The following is a 26,878-nucleotide window of genomic DNA, read 5'->3' on the forward strand; positions in this document are numbered from 1 at the left end:
ATTAAACAGGTGGAAGCATATTCTGTGTTTACTCTGTCTTTTATTTGTAATATTCTGAAATTAAGACATTTCAGATCTGTAATCTAAGAAACATTCAAAATAAGCTTGATTTGCGGTGATCACAGCCTGTGTTAAAGCTTACTCGCTAGTCTACATTAACTGCTGCCACTGCTTGCCCTTTTCGCTGAGCTGAGCTTTCAGGAGGGATATGTTACTACAACTGCTTGTACTTTAGTGGTTTGGTGTCTAGAAGAACATCTGAAGGAAGAGAAATCCACTCTTCCCGGGTTCCTAGACTAAAATAGCTAATGTGCCCTACAGCAAAACAGCGTCAGGAAAGGAGAGGTCCAATTTTGGAACGTGAGCTCCCTTGTTTTGGGAACTGCTAGTGCTGACATGCAATAGCCTGTCCTCAGCATCCCACACAATAAAAAAACACAGGTGTGAGAAGAAAATTGGCACAGCTTGAATAGACTGGCTCCTGCTTCCTACTCCGGATGCCAATCAACCGCCTTAGATTTATGCTGGAGCACAGGTCAGCATTTGGTCTGCTCTTAGGAAATTTTCCTTTTTTTGCTGCTGAAGAGCCTGTCTGAAATCCATAATGTATGGATTATATGTTTTATTTTAAAAATTGTGAAGCTTTACTTGAAAAAATGGAAGTCATGGTTTGGACTAATTCCTGTTTTATTCAYGGCAGGTCAGTGTGTTCTAAGGATGCATAAGAATTAAAACCATGAGATCRTTGTCAGGCCATTTTTAAGTCTTGTGGGTAACATGGAAACATCATTTGCTTGTTCTCCAAACCGTCAGGCTACGGTACTGGTTGTGTTTTGTTCTTACACTACACTTGGCTGCCATTGTTTGACTGAGCTTCTGCTGTGTATCCAGTATAAAGACTATTCTTTATAGAAGCAAAGACTACTTTTAATAAATATATTGTATTATAAAAAGAAGAATCTGTATTCTATACTAATAACAGCCCACCTGCTACTTTAATATTCCTTCACATGGCAGTTTATGCTCAGCAATCCACTGTAGCAATTTGTGAAATGGAGAAAGCAAATGTTACTGAGAAGTACGGAATGATCAAATTCTGCTGGTTCATAAAAGCTGTGGAGGTTAATATCTTTGTTTTGTGAAACAGATGTTTAATTCTAAGTCTGGGCAATTGGCTCTTTTATGTATGAAAAGGAAAAAATAGATGTTTTGGATTACAGTTTGCTGTGTAATTGTATATGACAGATGTATTAAATTAGCCTTTCCCAAAGCTTTTGGAGTTTTGCCCCTCTGAACTGTAAATTTTACTTGAATTTCTCATTTGCAGGTGGCTTTAAACCATTCTGTGCGTGTTTCCTGTTTCTCAAACAGGACAAAATATTCAAAGATTGCTATGAAGTTATAGACCACTTTTAGATTGGTAGAAGGCAAATTCTCTAGCATTTGTGTTTCAGACTAGAAGGTAAATGGAAGGGAGAAAGGAAGGAGTCCTTTAAAAAGAAATTCTGCATGTGCTTTTCATTTTCCTAAATCAAAAAATTGAATACTCTCCACATTTAATGTTCTAATCCATGTCACAGTCTGCGTTTGCCCCTCGGGTGCGCCAGGGCTTTCTGGGAGCATTTAATGAACCAGGCACTTATAAAGTCTTATTAACAATGTAAGAATTGCATTCTAGCTTAAGTCACATCCTCCACTGATTAAAACAGGACCGACACGTTATAAAGTTGGATGCTCTTTATGCATATGAAGCACTCACGGAGATACATATTTCATCTGATTTTCAGGAAACCCTGTCAAAATTCTGCTACTTGTTATAGCGATGTTTCTGTGGCATTAGTATGGGTTTACCTTGCTTTAACTGGAAACAGAATTTATCCGCTTCAACTGTAGCAGGAGGAAGAACTCTCTGATTAGAGCAACTTCTGATTTCACAGCACATGTATTTGATACATGTGCTCTCCCTGGCTTTACTTTCTAATACGGCAAGCATTTCTGTGTTCTTTTCTTCGAAAGACGGCATCTGTTCTGTTTCTGACTTTAAGAATGACCTTAAGTAACCTTAGCAGTTGAATTACTTATTTTATGTTTTCACTTTTTTGATGTATCAAAAATACATGAAATAACTAACAGGACCAGATAATGAGTAGTTCAGTAGACAGGTAGCTTACCACAAGAAAATTCTCCAACTGCACTACAAGAATTCCTGCTTATTGTTTATATGTATCAGAAAACTAAGCTCTGTTGCTCTCTGAAGACTCTAAAGACTGAAGAATTACTGAAATTAAACCACATCCTAAGAATGGAGAATTTCTGAAAACCTCTGTGAGTAAACACATTCTTCTATAATAATTTCCTCAAAGCATTCTTGAGATCTTTTAAAAAGATTCTTCAGAAAAATTTGATCCAATGATACCAGATCAAAGATTTACCATGACTTCAGTGAACTCCAGATTGAGCCCAGGGAGATTATTCTTTCTAAAAGGAGAATTCAAGTATTTCTTGAATAACTTTTTGACATGAAGACATAACACAAATTTAAGTCCTGAGAGCTTTAGTGCAATCACTTCTCATCATTAGCATTAATTGGTGAAGTAAATACGTTGTTCTGTGTCAGTTTATTTCAGTTTAGATGCTGGAGATCCATACTAGTCATTCTTAGTTGCACGAAAAAACCCAGTCAGTTTTGGTGCTTTCACTGGTACAAGTAGAAGGCGAAGCCAGACAGACTTTTGCTTTTCTTTCTTCATTCTCTTCAGACAATGCAGCGGTTAAACAGTGTTTTGGGTGCATAAATGGGAGAGAAAGAAAATATATTAGACACAATCATAAAAAAATTTCTACTCATTTTCACTCATTTGCCCTGCAAGCTAACACAATGTTCAAAGCAAATATTTTGGTTTGAGTGATTTCCTTATTCTTTGGAAATGTTGAAATCAATTGGAATGGATTTATTAATGGTTCCTTTAATTAGTTTGTTAATGGCTGTATCTGCAAGACTGGCTTMGTAAGTATTATGTCCCGCTGCTTAAGTATAACAATTATTGATCTCTGTACACTGTATTAGGAAAAAATACATAGAGATTTACTGCTAACAAAAGAAGCTTTTGGAAATGATAATTCATTCAGATTTTGGGGAAGGCATTTGCCCATATCTTATAAGTTATTTGTGCTAATGGGAGTCATATGTACAGCAGGAGGCAAAATCAGCTATTAACCTACATAGCAAGCTGCAGAGTGTTGTAAATCCTTCCTGTCCGTGTTATGATGGGATCCATTTGTGTGGCAAGCAGGAGGAAGATAAAGTAGTGGTGCATCTTTCAGATGGCTGCGAGAACGAGGGGACAGACAGGAGCGTGATCTCTGTGCTGATGGAAATCCTGCCCTTCCCCTTGCTGGGGGCTGCAGGGGCCTGGGAGGATTTGCTGAGAGACACTGTGAGCCGGACAGCCAGGGCCAGTCCTGCGAGGGCACGTAGGCAGGGTGACAGAAGTCCCTGCTTCGCTGTGTTTTGTTTAGCCACACTGAATTGTCTCTGGCTTAGAGTTAATTATTCTAATAGCCTCAAGTGAGCTACGGATAGTTTCCCGTTGCCCTAGGAATGCTAGGGTTTCAGTGTGCACATAAGCTGTGTTATGATGTGATCTGTGGTCTGGTGGTATAGCCTCGAAAATGGGAAATAGTGAATTCTGCAACACTCCTGAATGGCTCGTATGTTTTGAAATATTGGGAATCAAAACTCAGAATAAAGTGCCCACTGCCCCACTCCTCCCCTGCCCCACTTTTTTTTTTTTATAGATTGAAGCAAAAAATGGAAGTAGCAGTTAAAAATTCACTTTTGGTGCAACTATTTTGAAATTGGTTGCAGCAGAAGAAAGTTTCACTGTCCTTTAATAGAGTAAAACTAGCTTTGGAGCTGCTACACATTGCTAGCTTTGAGACCACTACTAAGTCCCACTTGTCTGAGGTCTTCTAGCTGTCCTTTTGATGACATGCTCTAAATCAGTATGTGACTGGCCTTTCTGGGAACAGCCTGTTGGAAACTGAGTACCGGGTAAAGCTTTCTGTAGCAGAAATCCATGGAGTAATTTCTATAATCAAAGAAATGGCATACAAAAACCGTGTTACAATTCTGGAGGTTGAAATTAATTTCATTATGAGAAAAATACTCCATGCTAAATCAGGCATTGTGCTTTATAAATAGGACTTAGTTTGCTAGCTAGTCCTTGTCTTTTTGTTTTGTTTTGTTTTTCAGTTTGCCATCTCCCATTTGTACATATAATAAAGCATAGGGGTTTGTTAACATTGCATTCTTAATAATTTGGCATTTAAACTGATTCATGCAGCCAGTTTGTGGCATAAGACTAGCAAGAGTATATGACACACAGCAGTAATGCTTTACCAGCACAGAATCACGTGCAGGAGGTCTTTACCAGGACAGATGTTACCTATTGATTAGTACTGTATTTAGTGCCTGATGGGTACAGACACTTTGTGCTGTGTTCCTGCCAGGTAGTGCTGTAACAGCTTGGGCGTTCGGTGAATGCAAGTTACAGTGGACAGGAGAAAGGGATTTTGGTTTACAGAAATGGTGTTCCCGTGCTCCATAGGAAATTAGGAGCCTTCACCAAAGACAGCAGATTCATCTCTTGTGTKTACATATTGCGTGGTACTTTCTAGAGTGTAGAAGTGAAAGACCACTTAAGCTGTCTATTCTACATCCTGACTATGCAATTTTTCCCCATAAAATGCCCATTTTAGCTTTCACATGTGATAAACTCTTTATTAGCTGCATTTCATTAACGTGCACTAGAGAAATGTAAAATCCCAGTAGTGTCCTCATGTGCTTGTGAGAAGTAAGYGTCCCTGTATTGATCACTTAGACTAAAAACAATGAGAACTTGAGCTCAGGACTTTGATTAATACACAGCACAACTTTTCTCTTGACTAGATTAGCATAATCATTACTGTCTGAGAGTTAGCACTCAGAGTATCCTTCTGTAGCGGTCAAGGAATTAATTACAGAGAACAAGAAGGCAACGCTTTACTAAGAATTCTGTAAGTTTGGCTATTAAAGGAGCTTGCTCCTGCYGAGGCTGCACTAGAGCTTGGCCAAGCAGCAGGAGTAAATCTATGAGTCAGTGATTTACATCTCTGGAGAACGGTAGATGATCATCTCTCTCATTCACATATGGATTTGAGCTGCTTAATTTGGAGAGGGGCATGAGCAGGGCAGGAGAAGAAAAACGGTCAGACTCTGTCCTCTGTTCTGCGTGCCTGTGGCTGTGCGGATTTGCTTCTGTTTCTGTTGAAGGAGAGCTGTCACTGGCTTCAGGGGAAGCAGGACTGGGCTTTGCCAAAGTAAGCTCTTGATCCAAGCAAGTAATAAATTGCAAATGTAGCATGGTTGGACAAAGAATMTCACAGAGAGGTTAGAAGATTGGGGATGACAGAGGTATTCTATGACAGAAACGGAGACCCGATTGCTACTGATGTTTTTTTCGCCTTTTTCAGGTCTTAGTCTTCACTGTGTATAGGCCAGAGCATTACATAATTTAAGCAAAATTTGGTGTCTCTCCAAAAGAAATGTAATATTAAAGACAATGACAAGMCAGTCTGTGTATTAAAATAATGCATTCAGTAGATTTTACACTGCTCAGAAGGCAAATTAAGTGCCTTCACATGCCGGAAATCYGTATGCGGCTCAGTGGATATATAGTTGAACTTCCAAGAAGGAGTAAGTCTCACTGAGGCCTGTATCTGTTTGGGAAGAGAGATGTACTTACAAAGCTCAAGAATAAAGTCAATGAAATCTTACTGTCTGCTGAAGTGAATATGTCGGAGGAAAAAATAACCACCTAAAACTGATACATTTTGTTTCATAATATTGCACATTTAAATTTTCCCACAGTGTTTTGTGCTATTTCATAGCTAGTCATTTGAATCCATGTAAATGCCTCTGAGGAGAAGGTACACAGAGGAGAAAGGGAAAGASGCAGAGGATTCATCTCTGTGGGGAAAGTTATTTTTGATTTTGAAAATAACTTCAATAGATCATTCCAAATTTAAACTTGAATTTCCCTGACATGGTTTTACCCATTTACGAATCTTAAGGGAAAGTAGAAACTTTAAGCTTGTGTCTGCTTTTCAGCGTTTCACAAATCTTTATTGTAGGAACAAGAATTGCACAGAATGAGTAGTATTCTGACATCCTTCTGCTGAATGATGTCAGAGGCAATCAAGGGGCTACTCAGCATAAGGAAAGACAGCACCGTCTCTCTACATGTGGTTACGTGCTGTAAGAAAAACTGTGGGGTTTACTGGATCATACTCACTGGGTTAGTTTTCCATATCTGCTGAGTTTGCTGCACTGGAAGGATTCTGATGGGTGATTGTAGATATCTTCCGCAGGGGCCCTGCGTTGCCCTACTGAGAGTGAAGGAAATTTTCTTGCTAAATTTTTCTCCTCAAAAATGGCTTTGGGAGACATCTCAAACACAATGTTTGTCAAACAAGATATTTGGCTTTGTTAAGCTACCTTCCCTTTTTTATACACCAAAAAGCGTTCAAGGGGGAATGTGTTGGGCCGTAATACCAAGAATRTCATGGAAAATAAAAAGAGAATAACTATGTGTTTGCATAGTAAGGCTCTGATCTCAGTGGGATTACAAGTATTTCCAGAATACGAAGAGCAGAGAGAAAAGACACCAAAGAGGAATAAGAGCATATGTTTTGACTTGTGACTCTGTGAACTGAGGAACAGAACTGCGAGGAGGAGCGTGGCGAGCTGGTGAACACCCRTTCCCTCACGGAGCCTGTGCTGCTGTTTGCGTGAACGAGGGACAACCTTATGCATTGGGCAAAACCTTGAAAACATAAAGCTTCTTGAAAGCATTTCATTATAAGATAGAATGTATGTCTGGAAATGGAGGAAGAARTAATTAGATGTTTCACGTTTCTAGGCCTTGAAACCTTGGGGATGGTAACATGGCAGACTTTACAGCATTGCAGGTGGCCCTGTGCTGCTTGGTGTTCTTCCGTCCTGATCTGCCTTAACGTACCATCTTTGTGCAATCGTTTGCGCTGCCATAGAGCTATGTGGTTATTAATGCACGTGCTCTAAACCTGTGTGAGCAGAAGCTTTCATTTGCACAGTCTATCTTTAGAGCACACTTCATTTCACTTAGAATAAATTATCATACATTTACCATTAGTTAACAAGTTATTAACATTAATATAAACAAATATTTGGCACATTTCTTCATGAAGATTASCTTTTTAATCATTTGGGGGAAGCAGCAAGCAGCTTTTACGTATCTTATTTTTAATAGATGTGCTTTCTCCGTTTTCCACATACGAGTATTTTAATGTGAAGAAACTTAACTTGCTTAACTTAACTTGTCTACTAGCTCCAGATCTGTTAGGAATAGGATTAGGAGGCAAAAAACAAAACACCCCCCAAAAAAAAAGAAATGAAAAAGAAAGAAAAAAGAAAAACAAGAAAAAGGTTTCATTATACATTAGATGATATTCATTTAGTTGACTTTTGTAGAATATTTCAGTCTTCATTGTTGTTGCTAGACATACTTTTTTTTGATGGATTTGTGATGCATCTGTGCTACCAATAGAGGTGTGATAGCAGCATGGGGAGATATACATAAATAGGCTTTCACCTAGCTGGTGTAGGCACCAATATCTATGAAACTTTGGCTGTTGGAAAGCTCTACAGTATATGTTGAAGTTTATGAGTTTACTGCTTTTGGCAGAGTGCAGTATCAGTGAGATGGAAACAGTACACTCACCCTTATTTTTCCTTTTATTTCTCTAGGAGGCTGAGGGAGAATGTTTCCCTCTCGCTGTTTATCTTAGTTCCACCTTGAGAAGATCTGGATTTCTTTTCCTTAGAAGCCCTGTGAGGTCTTCTAAGGTGGGCTGGTTGCTTTGAAGTCATGAGCAATATTATCCAGGTTGTGGAATCTCTGCAAAACAGATTCAGGTCTTCTCCTTCTACAGCTTTGCCCGTCTGCGTATCACGCATATTTCTCTCTTACGCAGAAAATCGCTTCTAACAGCTGAGATCATTCATGCACGAGCACAAGATTTCTTCCCATTTTATCAAAGGCTGTCATGAATACCCTACTCTCAAAGACTGGAAAATGTTGTGCAGAAATGCTGATAGGTAAGATTAAAAGGATGGTTGTACTCTGTGTGTGAAGGATTACCGTGGTAGCATCATCTGTCTCATGATATTTGGTGCTTTTCAGAAGTTATGAATTTGCCTATGAATCCCACTTTTATTTATTAAAAGAATTCAGATTTCTGTGGTTTTGGAGGCAATCCTTAACACGGTTGAGTCTTTAAGATTTATAGCTGAAGACAAATAAAAAAGAACCTTAATGTTTTYATGTGAGTTATTGCAATTACTTCTTTCCGAGACAGGAGAAAAACAAACTGAAACTATAGCTTTGAGAGGTATTAACTCTTAAGCCTCTCTCTAAGTGGAGACTGAAGCATTAGAGCTGCAATTGCTTTGTTTATGTTTTTTTTTTTATTCGGTGTTTTGGGTGGTAGAAGGAATTCAAGAAGGACAATGACAATTCATGTTGTCAGTTTGACTCCTTGTTATTTATTTTTCTGCCTTCAGACAATTTTTCTGCCTGTTATAATGCCTTCAGCATCCTCACTTAAGGAGGCTTGTAAGAATGCWAAGCCAGATTATACTGTTTAGCTACTGGATTTATTTCTGGTCTGTATAGACAAGAAGCATTATGAAAGATATCTGCAAACTTGAAATTACAGATAGTAGCTGCATTTACTCTAAGCATATATTTCCTTTTCAGGATCACCAAATAGCATTTCTTAGTTTGTGTAGAATACTCTACTGCTATTAAAGATTAAAAACATTACTGGAGCAATGCTGAGGATTTGGTTCTAATATCTTACCTGCTGCTCCTTCCCTGATTTGGATCTTTATCTGCAGTTAGATTATTCTCATGTCTCTGATGCAGATAAGAGTAAGAGCTACATGAAACACAAGTAAGCTATGGGAGAATCAAGAAGACCACATCTTTCATACCGATCTTGCGTAAAGATGGGTATCTCCTTCCCTCCCTCCACACATTTTCAGCGAGGTCCCAGTCCATCTCTAAAAAACCAAGCAATGCAAAACCAAATCACCACTGTATGGRTGCATTTTTTTCTGGAAAAAAAGTCGCTAGAGTCAGAGCTGATGGATGACTGATTAAAGAGTTGTACAACAGTTGTGCAAAAAAACACGTTTTGCTTTTAAGTACCTTCATCTGAAAAGGACAATTTACTTCATAGTGGGGCATAGTTGAAGATGTGATCTCTAACATGGTAAAACTATTCTAGTAACTGACTTTTTTAAAACAAGTTAAGGGAAAAAAAATAAAAAAACTCTGAGGCAACTTATCTAGTCTCCTTCAGTGTATGTTATTCTAATACATAGCCCCTATGGAGTAAACCTCACCRCAAGTCTGCTTTCTTCATTTCAAGGTTGTAAGATTGACTGTAAAAATGCAGCAGTGAAGAAGTATGTAGAAGCCCAACATGAATATTAATTCTGCCATTTGTTTTCCTTCGATATATCTCTGAATATGGCAAAACTGCATTTTTTCTGCTTCCGTATGCTTGAACAGTTAGGTTGTACCTTATGTGCTTATTAGCAGCATGATTTACCTTTTGGAGGAAAATAAGGGTTTTAAAATGTTTCTCTTAGTTACGAATSTCAGTGCTTGAATATCTGCCTGTAAGGTGTTGGAGATCACGAGGAAGGGGAAAGCAGAGATACAGAAACATGCTTGTATGAAGTAATAGCATGCAGTTTATGATTTCTGTTTGAACAGATTAACCAGCTGATGATGAGGCTGAGAGGACTTTCAAGACTAGCTGAAAAWTTTCGATTTGTCAGGTGCCTGCCACCAGTTCATCAACCTAATATTTGGCATCTTTTCCCATGATAATTTTGGAATAAAGGAGGGGTGGAAGCCTGACAGATTCACTAGGGTTGGTAATTTCCATGCATTTCAGTGACGATATACTAAATGAATGTTTGATCTAAAGAAAGTCTTGGTAATAAAGTCAATCCCAAATGTACTGAAATTGTGGATGAGTTCTTGTAAGCCAAATGCTCATTTTGGTAATCTTGTATTGGAGACATTTAAAAAAACCCATTTCTTTCTGACTACTACTACTGATGACAGTGTGCCTAGCACATTTACGCTAGACATTGTCCTTGCTGAAAGACTAAAAGTTGAAGACTTGCAGATGTAAGGGATTTATCTAGTACTTTGTAACTTCTGAAGGAACAGATCAAAATCTCCATAAAATAGAAGAAATTGTCAACTATGTACCCTACAGGTTAAGTTTTCTTTTCTGCACTACTTATGCTTCYGCATCTATTTCTACTTGCACAGTCTGTAACAAGGTACATGAAAAAAATTAACTTTGTTAGGGATTCATATATAAACCGCTCCATACAGCGGTATGGATTGTTCCTTCAGTTAAGTCCTATATTGCTGTTTTTGAGAAAGCTTCAGAKAAACAGTATGTATATGTATGTTGAGTATAATCTCTAAATACTGCTCTCTGGACCAATGTGATRCAGTATATGAATGTGAAGAGGTAACATAACAAGGTGGTACCTACRTATTTTTGTATCTTGTGGGGATAACTGTCATCCAGAGCAGTTGCTCATTATAAGATCCTGAACTAGTTTTTTAGCATATTTGCCCTTGAGTCAGCGCACTGGGATTCTAGTARAATAGCAGGAACTGAACGTTTCTGGAACTGAATGTTGTATCTGAGCTTGTGCTCTGCTGGGTAAATATTAATTATTATTATTAGCAATATGTATATAGTACTGTTAATTTGGGCAGTGSTTTGCAAATATAGATAAGGCATGCCCTCAAACATTAGGAAGTTGCAGCTGAAATGAAACATGGCTCAAATTATAGGCAACTGCAGAAGGATATAGGGGTATTACGGAAAAGAAAGGAGACATTTTAATTAGGAATTCAAAGAAGGATGTGAATTCTGGCAAACAGTCTGTGGTCCCAGGTTGATATGTGAAATCTGTGAACATAGTATTATTTCTCACTGTGTCTGACGGAAGAAATTTTTGGAGGAAAGTTACATGGAAATGATGGAAGAGCAAAATGACTATGCTTCATCTGAATATTAAAGATACTCAGGTTAATTTGTTTTCCTTTAACTAACTGCTGAGTATTTAATTTGACCTAGTGCAAACAATTGGTTTGGGGGTAGGGAAGACYATCTCAGGTATTTACTTTATGGTGTTGCTACATGCATGAGAACAAGTGCACCTTAAGAGTCATTTTTCAGCTTGTTTTTGCTCRTACATTTTAAAGACCATGCCTTGAATTTCCAGAATTTTCCCATTTAATTTACAACTAACCCTATTATAACTCCCTTTAGGTAATTATAAATTTAACTCTCCCTAGCGCTCTAAATAATTGCCAAAGTATTTATGGAGGGGGGGGGGAATGTTCTTTCTATTTACATATTTATTTTTTATCCATTTTTGGATATGTATTTCTAATTTGAATTTTCAGATCATACAGTCTATGAATAGTGTTCACTTTCATATGTGTGCTGAGGTTGAAATTACTGATTTTTTTACAGCTTTATCTATACTAAGTCCTGCAGACAGATGAAGTTAATTGGGTTATGTCTTGCTGAGGACTCTCAACTAGTATACTCAAATTTAAATACATGGATGTGACACATGTTACAGGTGTAAAATAGCCAGCAGAGAGTGGAAAATGGGAAATCTGTTATGAAACAGAGATACTAAAGATTAAGAATATATAATCTGTGGCCAGMAAGTGAGAGTGAGTATAAAATCACTTTTTCGGATACCTCTGTGGAGAATCTTTCCATCATCTAGGCTTATCTCTGGGGCAAAATGGATTTACGGTCAGAGAAGACTTTTTTTTTGGAAGTGAGGAACAGTCTCAGTGTCATAAGGYTCAAGCAAGACATGACCGTTATTCCATGTAAGGATCTGGTATAAGCCCTACAGGAATTGCTGGACTTTATACCTGCCTTATGAGACAGTTATCTGCTTTGTYGCCAGTTCTTGAAATTGAATCTAGAACTTGTTTCAAAGAACTRCTGGTAATGAAAAATACTTTAAAATGTTGTATTGTAAAGTGCAGTGATAGTGCAAAGTAACGTTACGTTCTTACGTTCTTTACTCCATCTGCTCACTCAAKGCACTGACTTTTGTTGTCAAAAATCCTGCATCAGCTGAGGTATGGAAGAAGCACTGGCTGTGCACCTTAATATTCAGTTCTCAAATAATGGTATTGGAAATTTGATTTTCCAAAGGTATGGGACTCCAATGTTTTCCATACCAGGAGCAATAATTTTACTTCTGTCATATATCAGTAAYGACATAGTAGCTTCTTTATTTTTTACTGGGTGAAGGAAGGGCACTTTAATAACATACGACAAATTATTTTCATTTCCCTTTTTATATGATTAATAATAGACTAAACAGACACATAGGTGTAATATCTTTACTTCCTTTGTGGGTTCATGCATGTATAATGTAATATGGAGATGGGATGGATTTGGAAAATAATATGCAATCAGTATAACTGGTTATGGTCAAAAACTCTCAGTACTTTAAAAACTTTTAAAGGAAAGATTCTGTGTTTGGAATGTGAAATCAGTTTTGAATTTTACAGCCTCCATTAATCTCTATTGAAAATTGGTGCTCAAGCCAAAAAAAGCAAAGGTCTTTTGGTTCTTCTGCTGATTTTTTTCAGAAGCATTTTGACTTGCACATCCAGTGAAGTAGTTATATGCACTTTGTTTGCAGTCAGTATCTTTCACACTTCAGGAAAGTGCATTACAAAACCACAAATAACTGTTGTCTGTGGGTTAGCTTTAGGTTTCTATTTGTTTTGACTGAAGATACAAGGTTACAAGAATGTAAGAACTAATCTGGATGTTTTCAAAGATGTACTCAACACATTCTAATGCTAATGAATAGGGCACTTGCAAATTAAACTGATCTCACATAGCTGATAATCTGAGTTCTCTACTGATTTAATTCCAAATAGAAAAGATATTTGCATTCCCAAACACACTTAATTATTTAAATACTATTTTTAATAATAATTACATTTATTTGAACAGACTGCAATAAATCAGTATGTATTAGACCAGCTACAGGATTTTTCTTCTCATCCCATTTGGATGTGGTTTAACATTTATAAGAAAAAAGCTTAACATTCCTAAGAAAACCTGAAAAAAACTTGCAGTTAGCTCAGTAGTGTTGATATGACTGGACTAGCACTCGGGATGACGTGTAAGTCTCAACAACTTGATGTCACACAAGGCTTGTGTCTATATGGAGCACAGAATTTGTCTGTGTGGTTTTCAGAAGTAAAGAAGTTAAAAAGCGGAGTGTTGGGGGAAACTCTGTATCTCATGATTGTCCTACAAAACACAGCTGCCAGGTTAGGAAACAACCAGTCGGGGAGATCTCATCATTGAAGCCTAATGAAGGCTTTCTGAAGGACCTTCGTTAGAAGTACAAGGCTTCCTTTATGCAGCTGGTGATGACTTCAYAGCTGTAGCTTGGAGGAAACCTGGTTTGGGAGAATGAGCGTACAGCTTTTGAGACAAAAAACTTGGAGTTACGATCTCAAATATGTTACGGACGCTTGCTTGGCTAAGGAGAACTGAATTTCTTGCCCAGTCAGTCTGGTCGCTAGTAGAATTTTTATTTGCTTAAATAACCATAGGCAGAGCTCTAAAGTTGTACTTACTGAATTTTTTTCAGTATTCAATACTTTTATAAAAACGTAGTTTGCTTTACGACTGTGCTAACTTGTACTGAGATTTGTCTGGAAGAACCAGTACAATACGCTTTCCTTTCAGCCTCGTTCCAGCATGGAAGTTTTTTCAGCAGCAATACTGGAATTAGGATTGATATGTCTTCATTTGGGCATATTGATTTTTTTTTTTCTTTCTCCCACCCTTATTGCTGTTTTTCCCAATGGCAACAGAATCTTTGCTACCTGACAGCATTTGTCTTACTGCATGACTTAAAGTTATTTGTATAATAGTGGCTGACGGTCTTCTGCTAGGATGGAGGGAGAGGAGCAAGGACTGTTTTGGAGACTGTCTCTTCCACTTCCCCAGAGGCTTCTCTCTTGTTTTGTTCCCTCTTTTTGTGGTGGCTTCTGACGTGTTTCTTYGCATGTTTCTTTGCTCCACAGAGATAATCAAAGGGATCTCTGCCTCTCTATGGGCAGCAGGAACAGCTCTTCCACATCGCAAAAGGCTCCTTCACATTGTTTTCCCATGTTTTCCCGTGGTCAGCCCAGCAGTACCRATGTTCCTTGAGTTTTTGTTAATCACAAGCCTGCCAAATCCAAGATTTAAAATATAATTCTGTAAATATCAATGCCTTTTTTTTTTTTTTAACTCTTAACTGTGTGCCAAAGGCCACACTGAGGAGTTCAGTCTGCCTACTTCACAGCCCACAGTTTCCCAGTATTTATTTAGCACAAAGCTGCAGACYGTACAAAGTAATCCCAGTGCAATATCAACTCACAAACAGTTTTCTAAAGCATCTTTAATGTACAGTGTTACTATACCCAGAGGTGTAGAAGAGCAGCATTAATGCAGGCATGATAGTTCTGAGTGTTCATATGAGTCCTCAAGGAATAATAAACAGCTTGAAATAACAACCAACARATTCTCCAGATGCTTTTTATACATGTGTTGGCAACTGTGTTGATTCCAGATCAATGCAAGGTATTAAGACGTTTATATGATTGAGCTAAAAAGCTGCCAGGTTGCAGAAGCATCAGGCTTGTGTAAAATAGGAGAGCTGACTAAAGCCGATCGTACTCTATTCATAAACTGCAGGAACGGAACTTCACAGTAACATAAAAAATACTAGCAATGGGAAGATTGTTTTTAATTTAGTACGCGTACCGGGAAGTGGAGGTGTTTGTAAGTCGCATGATTACCTGATCCCAGTATTTGAGCATTTTGCAGGTATAAAATGAGAGTCCTGACAGAAAAGCACAATTCACTCCTTACCCAAGAGAAAGGCAAAGGCTTATTTCAGAGGCAATCCCAACAGGGCRCGTAACAGGTGCTCGTTTTGGCTCCCTCGTTCCTGGGTAAGCCTAGCCCCGTGTTTCTTGCTGATACCCCGCTTTGGCATCGCGGAACTTCTCCGGGAAGCAGCGAGTATACGGAGCACTTCTGGGACAATCGGACGTCTTGGCTTGTGTCAGGGCACAAAATCTAGAAACTGATCTGAAGCTGATGAAGTCCTTTGGAGCCCTTGTTAATTGGCTGTRTGGAGGTTCGGATCAGGCCATATTTTTGACTGCATGCGTCAAACCCACACAGTTGCATAAAATGGAGCTTCATCCAGCTTTCTTTGAAGTCTTTGATAATACGAAATTCCCACAGCATGATAAACCCACATAAGATACTTACACAAAATCACATAAAGTGAAACTACGGAGTTCTGTTCAGCTCTTGTAGTGAGTGGCTACCCACTCTTAAGACAAGAAGCATTATATAGAAAGCTCAAAGCAACAAAATCTTTGCAGGATCCTCAGATCCTGACATATGTGAACGAGGAAACCAGAACATTAACTTCCTCAGTGGTATGTTTTTGCATATCCCTGAATTTGGAGGTTCTTTTTGGCAAACCAGTGGTATACATTCTGAATAATAATAATAATAAAAAAAAAAAGTGATCAAAATCTAATGTAGAAAAGGATCCATGTGGGAATGTGCTCTGAAATCTAAGAGAACATCTGCAAGGCTTGATTTTTTTTTTCCTACAGTAATAGTATTTTTAAAAATCTGAACTATTTTCAAAAGTTCACTGCTTAACATGGATTCAGTTTCAGCTGGGGATGTGTCAAGGCAGTGGCTTGGAGAAAAGAATAGGGACTAGAGGCTCCCTTAGCACCAGTCAGCGCGGAGTGTGGTGGTCCCGTTTGCGTAGCATCCCTTGTGGTGACCTCTCTTGCAATTCTATCCGGAAGTGCTGTAGGCCTTTTCGATCCTAAGCATTTTAGTAAAGTGCTGGAAAGCTCTTTTTTTTTTAATATATACGTATACATACATATATATATATATGTATATTTATTTATATATATATATATATATATATATATACACACACACACACACACACCTGCTGCAATTTTCTGAAAATGTGGCTGTAGTTTTGGGCGCTCAGCAGTTTAAAATCTTGTCTAGATATCTTTTGGAAAACGGCTGTAGGTAGCTCTTGGACCTTTGTGAAAAGCCTTTCTTTTTATTTCTTTGTTTCTTAAAATGAGCTTACTCTTGCATGAGTAAATATGGAGGTTTTCACTTTTTTACTAACTGTATTTCAGAATATTCAGGCAGTTTCTGGATGCTCTCAAAAGAGATCTTAGGTGTTTGAATTTCATGAATTTTACTGCAGATAATGTTTCAAGTGAAAGCACATTATTTGTTAGTTGCCAGCTGCCACGYCTCTTTCTTAGAAGTTTGTCAGTAAATTAGGAGATCTAAAAGCATGTCTGTGATTTGATTGACCAAATTTCATTTTCAACTGTTTTCCCAATTGTAAGCCATGTACGGTAATGTTCATCAATAAAGACAGAAAGCAAGTAAAGAATAGAGATTTTATTTTTCTGGCTTTTATGCCCAAATCCTGAACGGTGAAAATATCTTTAAAAGTGGATGTTTGCTTTTTCAGAACTGCAAGGGTTTACTGTCATGTTAAAACGAACCACTTCTTCACAGAAGTCTTGCCTACGCAGTTTCAGCTGGATATTATACAAGGAAAAGCTTTCTAAATATCTTCACCATCACCTTTTGGGGCTTTTTTCTGCTGCCTTCCTTCTGCAACAGTTTCACTCACATGAGTAATCTTGTTGGCTTAATGCTTTCAAGAATAATAATTGTCTGAGTAAACTAGAGATGGTTTTTACATTTATGAGCCCTCTCTTTGAAAATTCAGCTGTTAGAAACTGTTCCTTAAATATTTTTCCAGTGTCCCATACACCATTCAAGTTACCCAGTGTGACATAAAATTCATTATAACCCAATTATAAGGCTCGTTAGGTAGATGCTAACATTTTGGTTATCTTACTAAGTTATGAAACATTTTCATGTATTATCCATGATATTGTTAAAAGCAGAACGGTACAATGAAACCAAATGTAACATAAAAGATGGTTGAGAGCATAAAACCATGGATCTATGCCAAGGCACTGTTTTATGTAATCTGTTTTAAAATCTTCCCGGGCTACGTTCATGGCTGAAACACACACGGGGAGAACTGTGCTTTGGAGGTGCTAATGAACTCGGAGCACCTTTGACAGACTGCCACTGCGTGCCGGCTTATAGTGGGTTTTATCCTTTTCATCTCTTGAATTTTTCCAGCATGTAGAAAGTATATTTATCTACCTGTGCACCTTTAAGTATGCTCCCGCTCTTGCCTTCTTTGTTAATTAGCCTTGGTTTCCACGGGAGAGTGCTAGGAACAGCAGAATCTGTGACAGGGACTCAAACTTCCTAAGCGCTTGCACAGCTAACAGAGTAATTTGTCCCATTTCAAGCAGTCAGAGCGAGTTTCCCACCCAGGATGGCATTTACCAGCATTCRGTAGCTTCTTTACTTAGGGGATCATTAAAGCAAACTGCAGCTGATCATTTTCAAGGCTGAATCTGCTGCTGTAAGGGTGCTTCCATGTGTGAGGTTTGGAAACTGGGTTAGCTTTGGGGTTTAATCACTCCATTCTGAAACTGGGGTTTTCTCTTGGTTCAGTAAGTTATATGTTCTTGTAAATGTATGTACTTCCACTATGTGCTAATTAGGGCAGTTTATGTGCACGATGCCTTATCCTAAGGTGCCCATTACACCACGGTGTCCCTTTATTGTTAACTTTAATAGGGGCAAAAGAAACCTGAGACAAAAGTGTTTCTTCATCCTGTTGTTTCTTTGGACRTTTCTTTCAGGACCTCCCAGTTCTGCCTTTAATTTTCCTCCTTGAGTGTGTTTCAGTTACAGACTCTTTGACACAACTGGAAGGAGCTGCCAGTATCCAGCTGTGTCGGCTGGCGCTGGGTATCTGTGAACTCTCCCAASTAGCTAGCCTGAGCAGTGAGAGCAGGGCCGGGGGATAGCGCTGAGCAGACAGGGAGATCTGCTGGGCTGGGAAAGGCAGTCAAGCAGGTAGGTAAACAATCACGCTGACACTAATAGAAATAATCTTACATCGCAGTGTCATGATCCTCCTATAAAGACATCTTCCTACTGTCTTTGTTGGATATGGGGCATGAACAGTTGTAGTACCTTGTGCACGCCATTTCAAATGTTGCTCCTTCCTAGTGAACTCTTCTTGTTCTGTCATGTGAGTACGGACTGTAGATCCGTATAATCCTGTTGCTCCCAAGTTTGACTCCCTGGTGAAGTAAATAGAAAATGTAGCTAACATTTTAGCTTTGATCTGAATCCTGCAATGTGTCYTTTAATCCAACGAAATTCAGTCATCCTGTATCATGCTACCATTCGGTAACTTCTGTCCCAACGTTATGAAGGCACAATTTATTTAGATTGTATGTCCTCTACACAGAGAATATGTCTTGATTTTTCCCTACTAAATGTTTGCATCTTTTTGGTTCTTCTTCAAAAGTAACAACTTTGAAGTGTTTGTAAACAGATTGTGCAATAGGCACAATCCAGATTATGAGTGAACACTGACGAGAAATACATCAGGGCGAGATCAGAGTYCTGCTACAGTTGTGTGGGTGAAACCCATTGCGCAGGTTGACATGGAAAATGTGCATTGATTGCCTATGATGTGTAGGCTCYTGGGGCAAAGAGAGGACTTGTATCAGTCTAGCACTCTTCATCCACTTGTGTAAAGTTGAAAGGTTTGTAGTGCCCAAAAGAGAGGAAAATACCGCTGAACTGTGAAGAAATCAGAATAGACTGAGACCTTACTTGTCAAGTGGCCTGGCCGACATCCATCGAACTGCTCTCAATGTAGTTCCCTACCTTATAAATGTGGTGGCACAATCTGATTCTAATTAAGAGCTGCCATTCCAGCCTAAGGGGAAACGTCTGCTTACTTCTTAGTAAACCAACAGTCATGTATTCCCAGGAGTGTATTGACCATGTTTTACTTATTCCCCTGCCATTCTGTCAAGTGAGGTGAAAAGCATGGTGTTTGTGCTTTACTCCCCTCCGCAGTGGCCAAGGTAATGAATCCTCCACAGTCTGTCAATGCCTATGTCCTCTCCATTACTCAGAGACACTAAGCAAGACAAATGGGGTGGTGTAACGGCTGCTAACAACTGCAGTCAGCGTTGGCCTAAAGGGGCCGGGCGGCCCCGGGACTTACACACCCTCCTCCTGCAGATCCGCTTTCAGCTGGACTTTGAATTTAGTTTTTGATGTGTAAGCTGGAGCCCTACTCCCACGAATCTCAGACTAAGTGAAGTCTTTTATACCATCTTTTCTTGCATGGTCATTTCTCATTGCTTCCTGTGTTAGAAGATAATGGACACTGTAAATTCTCCTATAAGAGCACCTGCGTCAGTAAGGAACTGTGCCCCAGAAAATTAAATTGTTCTGCTGTGTTAAATGTCCAGATTTCAAGCTACAGAAAGCTTCTGAGTAAAGGCTACTCAGCACATAGTTTCTGTATTAGCAAACTGCTATATACACTAAATTATCTTGTGTGACTGCTTCCTCCTTAGATAAGCACGTAAATGAGACGTGCTGAATATACTTTTTCCCAGACAGTAACTCAAACTAGTTGTTATACAGTAGTTGAAATTTTAAAATGGACATTTTTCATATGAATAGGAGTAGTTACCACTTAATGCTCACACCTTGATCAGGAAAGTGATACTGTCAAGAAAAGTGGAAATTCCAACAGCACCTGTGAAATTTCTTGCAGAATTGACCAATACAGTGTTTTCAGAGGAAGATTAAAATGCTATGGGCAGGACATTTGTTATTTTTCCAACTAATTGTGATACTTTTACCTTCTTTAGTTCTTTTCATTTGACTTTTACCTATAGACAGAAATAGGTACTAAACATAAGCAAATGCTGTTCAGCTCTCGATAAGATCGTTTCTGTATCTGGTATGTACTATGGTGGTTTTTTGAGTAGCGTACATGTGACCTTCAGCTGTGAGTACTGTAAATAGAAATTTGCTATCCATTTATTTTTGCCATTAATTTTCACTGGGGTATAGCGATACATAGCTTGCTTTTTATTTTGTTTTCCTTTAACTTTATTAATAGAACTGTTATATGGCTTTATTGCTGGTATAAGCGCGTGCTACTTCAACAAATTGCTGCAAAATTGTCATCAAAAAATCACTTGCTCCTGCCCTCTGTCATGATTGCTGTCRTGCACCCTGTTAATATCTGCCCACTGGATGTTGGTCAGAGATCAAAAAATTCATGTAGGTGGCTAAACACAGGGTAACATCTTTACATAAACTTAATCCCATGATGGTACAGTGACCAGCTAACCGATCTGCACTATAAAAGACTGAGAATCATTAAGAAGTACTTGACGGGATGATGTTAATTGAGCTGTATTTTGGTCAAGAGACATTATGCATGAGACAAAGCCCACATGGTTTGTAGCTTTGATTACATTCTTTGCCTTCAAGTATTACTTAAATTTAGTTCACTGACTTCTGAGTGCAGAAGAATGTTATCCTAGTTACGGCTGAATCAAAGGGGACTTGTTTGTTTCTGGCTCTTGTCTATGTTTGGCCATAGTTTCAGGTTTGAGATCAAAACAGTCATAGATTTCGTTTGACTAAAAGAGAATTTCTTATCTAGTCTTGAGATGCTAAGACCCAACATGTGGGCAATCACAGGAAAATTCTATCGTGTGGAGCTGCACTAAAATCAGAACATAAATTATAAACAGAGTTTARGATGTGAAGAAACAGACTCTTGAGTAGTTTCATGGAGCACTGTCATCTCTAGGGTTCTGCTTGTCTGATTTTGACCTTTGCTTCCCTTATACCACGTAATTCTTACTGAGTCAGTGGATTCACTCTTGGCTTCGTTTGAATAAATTTAACCACAGTCAAGCTTAGTTACACCAAAATCTCTTCTCTCAGCGCAGAGGCAGGACGTTAGGTTTAGACGCTGTATAATTAAAGGAGTTGTACTTTGTTTTACTTTTAACAATCTGTACTAACAAAATCAGACTGCTCTTGTAGAAAATACAGAATAACAACAAGAACAGTTTCTTCTCCTGTACAAAGTGATAACTTGGATATTATCATCATATTCTGTATTACTTAGCATATTTATGAAGAGAGCATTTGTGTATGCATATATGCAACCCCAGAAGTTGATGCTCAGCAAATCTACAGTGCTCACTACAGTTAAAATATATTTCGCATTCACCCTATTGATATACCTTAAGAAATTAGTTTTAGGGACAACATAAATACTTCTCCAGTACTTTACTGTAGCCTTTTTGTTGTCTGTCACTCCAGAATTGATGAGCATTAAGGAGTACTAGAACTTCTGTTCCCCAGTGTTTGAGCTATCAGTTGCTGATACCAGAAGGTAGGCAGTACCTAAGACTTCAGCTCTTGCGTCTATCCTGAYGAAGCCAAATATCTTTACAATTCACATCAGAGTTTCTGCTGTAGTAGCAAAAATCCTGCAATTTTCCAGCTGATCCTCTGATGAAACCATAATAGAACTAGTTAAAAAAGATCATTATTCTGGTTCTAGTGTAGGATTCAATGAGACAGTACTATAGCTGTTCTCTTTAAAGAGCTTATATACTTCAAGCAGGATTTTGCAGGTTGTTACTGAACCACAGAGTGGAGTCAAGTACCTCCTCTAGTCTTTCCTCCTCTTAACAAGCTTGTGAGAATTTTTGGTCTTTTTTTTTTATTCTCTCCCTTAAGTTATGTAACACCTTTCCCACTCAGGTCTCAATCAACTGGCTCACCAATTAAGCTAATTGGCAACATATTTGATACCTTCTCTAATTACAGCTGCAATAATTTCCAAAGAAAAACCTTTCTGCAATTTTTCTTCAAGCAAATACAGAAAAAACAGCAACCCCCCTGCAACTCTTCACTATTCCCCAGTGAAACTTTAAAACTCCTTCAGAAGAATTTAGTGGAGAGATCCTCTGATTTTCTGTGTTGCTGTGGCCTGTTGCTCTGTGGTACTATTTATGTGTTTCAGTGGGAGGTAGGTGCTTCAGAGAATTTTCTCGTAGTTTTCTGTGGAGTAGCTCTGGGCAAAAGGTTGTGCCAGGAAAGGCATCGCTGGRGGGCATGATAGCCTGAGCAATGTAAGAGCATAAAAGTTTATGGAAGGCCCTCCTAAACTAGTTGAGTCTAGGGCACCTGTGGGGTTTGGGAAGTCGTGCCGTTAGCAGAACAATCCTCTCGTGTGGGTTCTAATTAAACCTGGGCTTTCTTCCTCAATCTTTGTTTGAAGAGCAGCTCCTAATACTGGGTGACCTCACCACTTACAGTGCCTTTCAAAGAATGGTATGTTATGCAAAATCCTATCTAAAAGGGAGTTAAGTTGTTTATTGGTTGTGGGTTTTTTTTTTTATTTATTTATTTTTTTTTTGGTTAGGGTACAGTGAAGAGCATGGAGAGGTTTAAATCCTGAATTTACGATAAATGATAATACAGCGCTTGCCATTATAGAAGAGGGCTGAATTATATTAGTTTATGATTGAGACTGACATTTTTATCACTTACAATTCAAGTTGGGGGGAAAAGGAAGGGTACATTTTTTTTGACTTCATGTTTCCTGCTGGCTGTTGGGTTTTAATGCATGACCCCTCTGTACTTGGTATAAATCTTGAGTTGCCTTGGCTTAATTTTAATCAGTCTTCAAGTGAAGTTACCTTATCTAGTCATCTTATAAAGCAGTAATTTGTTGCCTTGGGCTTTGTGACTAGAAGGGAATGATGCTTAAGCAGAGATACACACATAGAAGGGAAGACAATGACTTCTAACACTGTGGAAATGTCAGACCATGACCTTTAAAAAGACTGAAAGAAACCAGAGGGCATAGGCCCTAAGGGATGCTTCTGCATGAACAAGGGTGGGAGCTGACTGTATTTTTATCTAGGAAAGAAGGTGATATAATGCTGTTGCTGTTCAGTTATTCTGGCTATGGAATTACTTTGTTACTGAAAATGCCTATTTCTAAGTAGGGATCACATTGTGTTCTGTTAAGTAAGCAAGAAAAAAACAGCTGAAATTAAGTGTACACTCTGATTCTGTATGAATAGTTTGAATTATTTTGGCCAGGAGTGATTGAAAAAAAAAGTGCAAGGAGTAGAACACTGCTGCAGGAGGTCTGACACTCCAAATCTTCTTTCCATGTGGTCGGAGAAGTGTTACTGCTTTTCATTCCTAAGGATTCAGCTCAGAGTTTTGAAATACTTTGTAAATATAATGGTCTCTGATCATCATACTTGTGCTGAGGAAAATCATATCTTGCAGGAAACGATTCTGGTATTGCTTGCTGCCAGGGTAGATGGGATTTTTAGGCAGTTTTGATTTAGGCTTTTTACAGGAGACAACATAGAGGCCATGTCCTGTGGGCTCCCTTGCGTTTGGAGCATTTCTGCAGCTACTGGAACTGCTACTGTGCTGATACACTGAACTGAAATCTTCAATTAACACAAGAGAGAGAACTTTGGTTTTGCACCATGTATAAAATACATAGACACATACACCAGGAAAGTCTTCTCGATGTTATTTGCTCTGTGCTTGATAGGAGAGTGCTGGTGGTAGAAATTACAACGGACGGCGCATTCCCGTATAAGCGTCCCATCAACCTGTTACTTTGAATTGGTCTGTGAACCCTGATATAGTTACAATTCAAAGTAATAGTGAATTTCAAGTGGTTCAGAGAAACAACAGACAGCAAAATAGTATTAAAAACATGCTGAGCTGCTTGTGGCATAAAGCTCTTGGTAAAACTATTTGCTTTTTAGTTTGTATTGCGGTAACATCTTGAAGTCCCAGACAGGATTTAGCTCTTTTGTGCTGAGAGGGGAAGTGCAGGCACGTGCAGCAGAGAGGTTATGAAAACCCTGAAAGATTCTAGCTATATAACTAAGCTAACTATCTAACTTTTTAGCACAGTATTTCCTTGCTCTGCTAATTCTCATGAGGTGAATGTTTTATTGGGAAAATTTCTTCTACTCTGTGTGGTAGATGAGATATCCTTTCTCCATCTGTTGTAAATACACCTTCTGAAAATCTTACCAATGAAGTGATCTGTCTTCTTCAGGTTGCACAGTAAGGTCTCAAAATTATTTAAGATATGCCAAGCTCTTCACTTTCAATGGTTGTGRTGTCATTAGGACTACTTGATATTTATACAATTTAAAGCCCTCAAGTCTTAAATTTTATATGTGAYGCTTTCAATATGTTGTTTTAATACTTTTGCTTTCTTTCAGTTTCAGTAGTTTGTCGTGGGTGATTTATTCCTGGATATTTCATAAAGTGCCAGGCAGTGGATCGTTGTATACTGTTGTGATTTGTTTGAGCAACTCGAACCATTTTTCTGTGGCCTGGGAAGGGGCCTTAAACATTTGTAGACTGTGTGCATAGATACACAAAGAAGCTTAGCTTAATTTGTGAACCAAGGAATAGTAGCTACTCTGTGTCTTCCTGTTAAAGTAATATTAAAAAGGTAAGATGGAGGTTAAGARTAAGAGTTTCAAACATGCTTTGTTTTTAAAATTTACTCTTTTTAACATTTAACTTGAGATTTTATTAGAATTCTTTTCAGCTTCTTTTTTATGCGGGTGGGGAAAAAAAAGAATTTCATTTTGGATTGACCTTAGAGAATTGTTTTTGTTTTTTAATCAGTTAAGCCAGCTGGCTGAAAAATCAATTATTCACACAGCTCTGGAGAGGAATACACCAAATGGAGCATCAGTTTTAGAAATTAGCCCCACTAAATAAAATCCAGTGGCCAATACATGTTCCAAATGCAACTTAAATCAGGTAATACCTTTCTGCTGGTTTTCTGTTTTTAAGCAAATCTTACTGTCTGTCTTGCTTTACCTAGTAGATATTGTTCTTTATTCCCTAGGCATTCAGTTAGAGAACTTCATCTTTTAATCAGTTATTTTACAAGCAGTGATGCACAGTGTCAGTCAATTATACAACTGTAGAATCCATTTGGTACAGATATATACAACTTAATAAGTTTGTTTGCATGAGGATTTGCTCTTAACTGCACACGAATGTAGATACTGAAAATTAATTAAACTCTCTCAAATGTRTGTATAGATTTACAAGTACAAATGAACACTGTAAAACTGGTGGGGATAATTGTTTTGATTGCTTGAGAACCAGGTTCTGAGAGCTAGCTGCAACGGGAACTTGAATTTGTACTCCTTATAAGTGTAAAAATCTGCTTGGCAGAAAATGTATCTTTAATTTGTTTTMAATATAGGATTATTGTTGCTTCTAGGCTTTCTGTTGTATGTTTTTCATTGGTGTTTCTGAAATCTTTTGTTCAAAGCTTCTCAGTGGGATTAGAATGCAAAACTATTGATGTCCAAGTAGCAGGTATTTTTAAGTGTCCAAGGTAATTGCAGGGTAGGGAAAATAATCTGAGCTCTCAGTGCTGCTTGTGCAGCTCCCCTGTAGTCTTCATTGCTGCTGAATTTCAAACATCCTCCACAATCTCTGTGAGGAACTTTCCTGCAATTAAATATCAAGAGTCTTGGGCTCCAAGTCTTATGGCATCCTCCTCGGAGGGACTGGATTGTGATGCCAAGGTATAACATTCCAATTTCTAGGCAGGCTTCAAGAAAACAAGGTATTTAGCTGAAGCAGATTTTAATATGACCTTTAGAATCTGCAAGGAGATGTGAAACTGGCTTAAAATTGGCAGAACAAACTCCCAAGGAAGCACTAAAGAAAACATAGGAGGCTTTGTCAGGCAGAAAAGAAAAGTTGTAGCTTATCTTTCTATTTTTAGGTGTTTACGGAGTGTCAAACACTGTAGCATCTGTATCCATATCACCTTGCACAGAAACTAGATTCAAACTGGCAGAGAAAGAAGGGAAGAGGACTATTTTAAAGATGGAGTCCTACTCCATTTTTGAGTAGGACTGTGGAGATGTACACGAGCAAAGAGCTTCCCCTAGATTTGGCTAAATGAATTCAATTAGATTCATTTAGATGAGTCCATGAGACYCATATATGCCCTTTGCAGATTGCCTGCACAGAAGTGTTTTGAAGCTATAAAATCTTCAATCATCAAAAACTTCAATCATCATAACTCAGCTACTATGTCTACTACACTTTTGATAAAATTGAGAGAATTATACAGCTGCTTTATTTCCTGAAGAACAGGAATAGATTTAAAGATGTAGTAATATGCTAAGTATCTGTAAAATGTATCTAAAGAGGCAAAGTATTTACTGCAGAATAAACTGTCAAATCGCAAATTGATGTTCTTAAACACAAACATTTGCAGTCCTGTGGAACAGTAGGTCAAACTTCCCAAAGGTATTTTAAATCTGAAAATGTGCAATACAGTGTCTTACTAAATATTTAAATTTACCTGATCTGGTTAGTGACGTACRTTGAAATTCTGTCCAGTATCTAAATACATTTGAAAATCTAAGTCCTAGGTGAATAAGTCAGCACTCTCCAAAGAATCTGGATCTGTCATGTCTCTCTTGAACCTGGGAACCATAGATGTGGGTGCACTGAAGAGGTTTGGGAGTTGGCCATGCTAATCCCTTATTGCAGTAGAGTGGTTAATTTAGTTGTGTCTGGCAAGGGCAAA

At 38.3% G+C, this 26,878-nt stretch overlaps 1 protein-coding gene across 2 annotated transcripts in view; it reads left to right on the plus strand.

Moving 5' to 3' along the window:
• Positions 1-26,878, plus strand: part of TMEM132D (transmembrane protein 132D) — a 264,129-nt gene that overhangs the window by 22,725 nt on the left and 214,526 nt on the right. The window contains exon 1 of one of the 2 annotated variants that reach the window (XM_085321069.1): positions 25,057-25,077. The exons of the other annotated variant lie outside the window; for it this stretch is intronic. Within the exon in view, the coding sequence (XP_085177195.1) occupies positions 25,062-25,077 (16 nt within the window). The 5' untranslated portion in view covers positions 25,057-25,061. Of the gene's footprint in view, positions 1-25,056; positions 25,078-26,878 lie in introns of those variants that run through there. 2 annotated transcript variants of the gene reach the window in all.

This window comes from Rhea americana, unplaced genomic scaffold, assembly GCF_003343005.1.
Source record: "Rhea americana isolate MKP2758 unplaced genomic scaffold, rheAme1 scaffold_68, whole genome shotgun sequence".
NCBI classification, from domain to species: Eukaryota; Metazoa; Chordata; class Aves; order Rheiformes; family Rheidae; genus Rhea; species Rhea americana.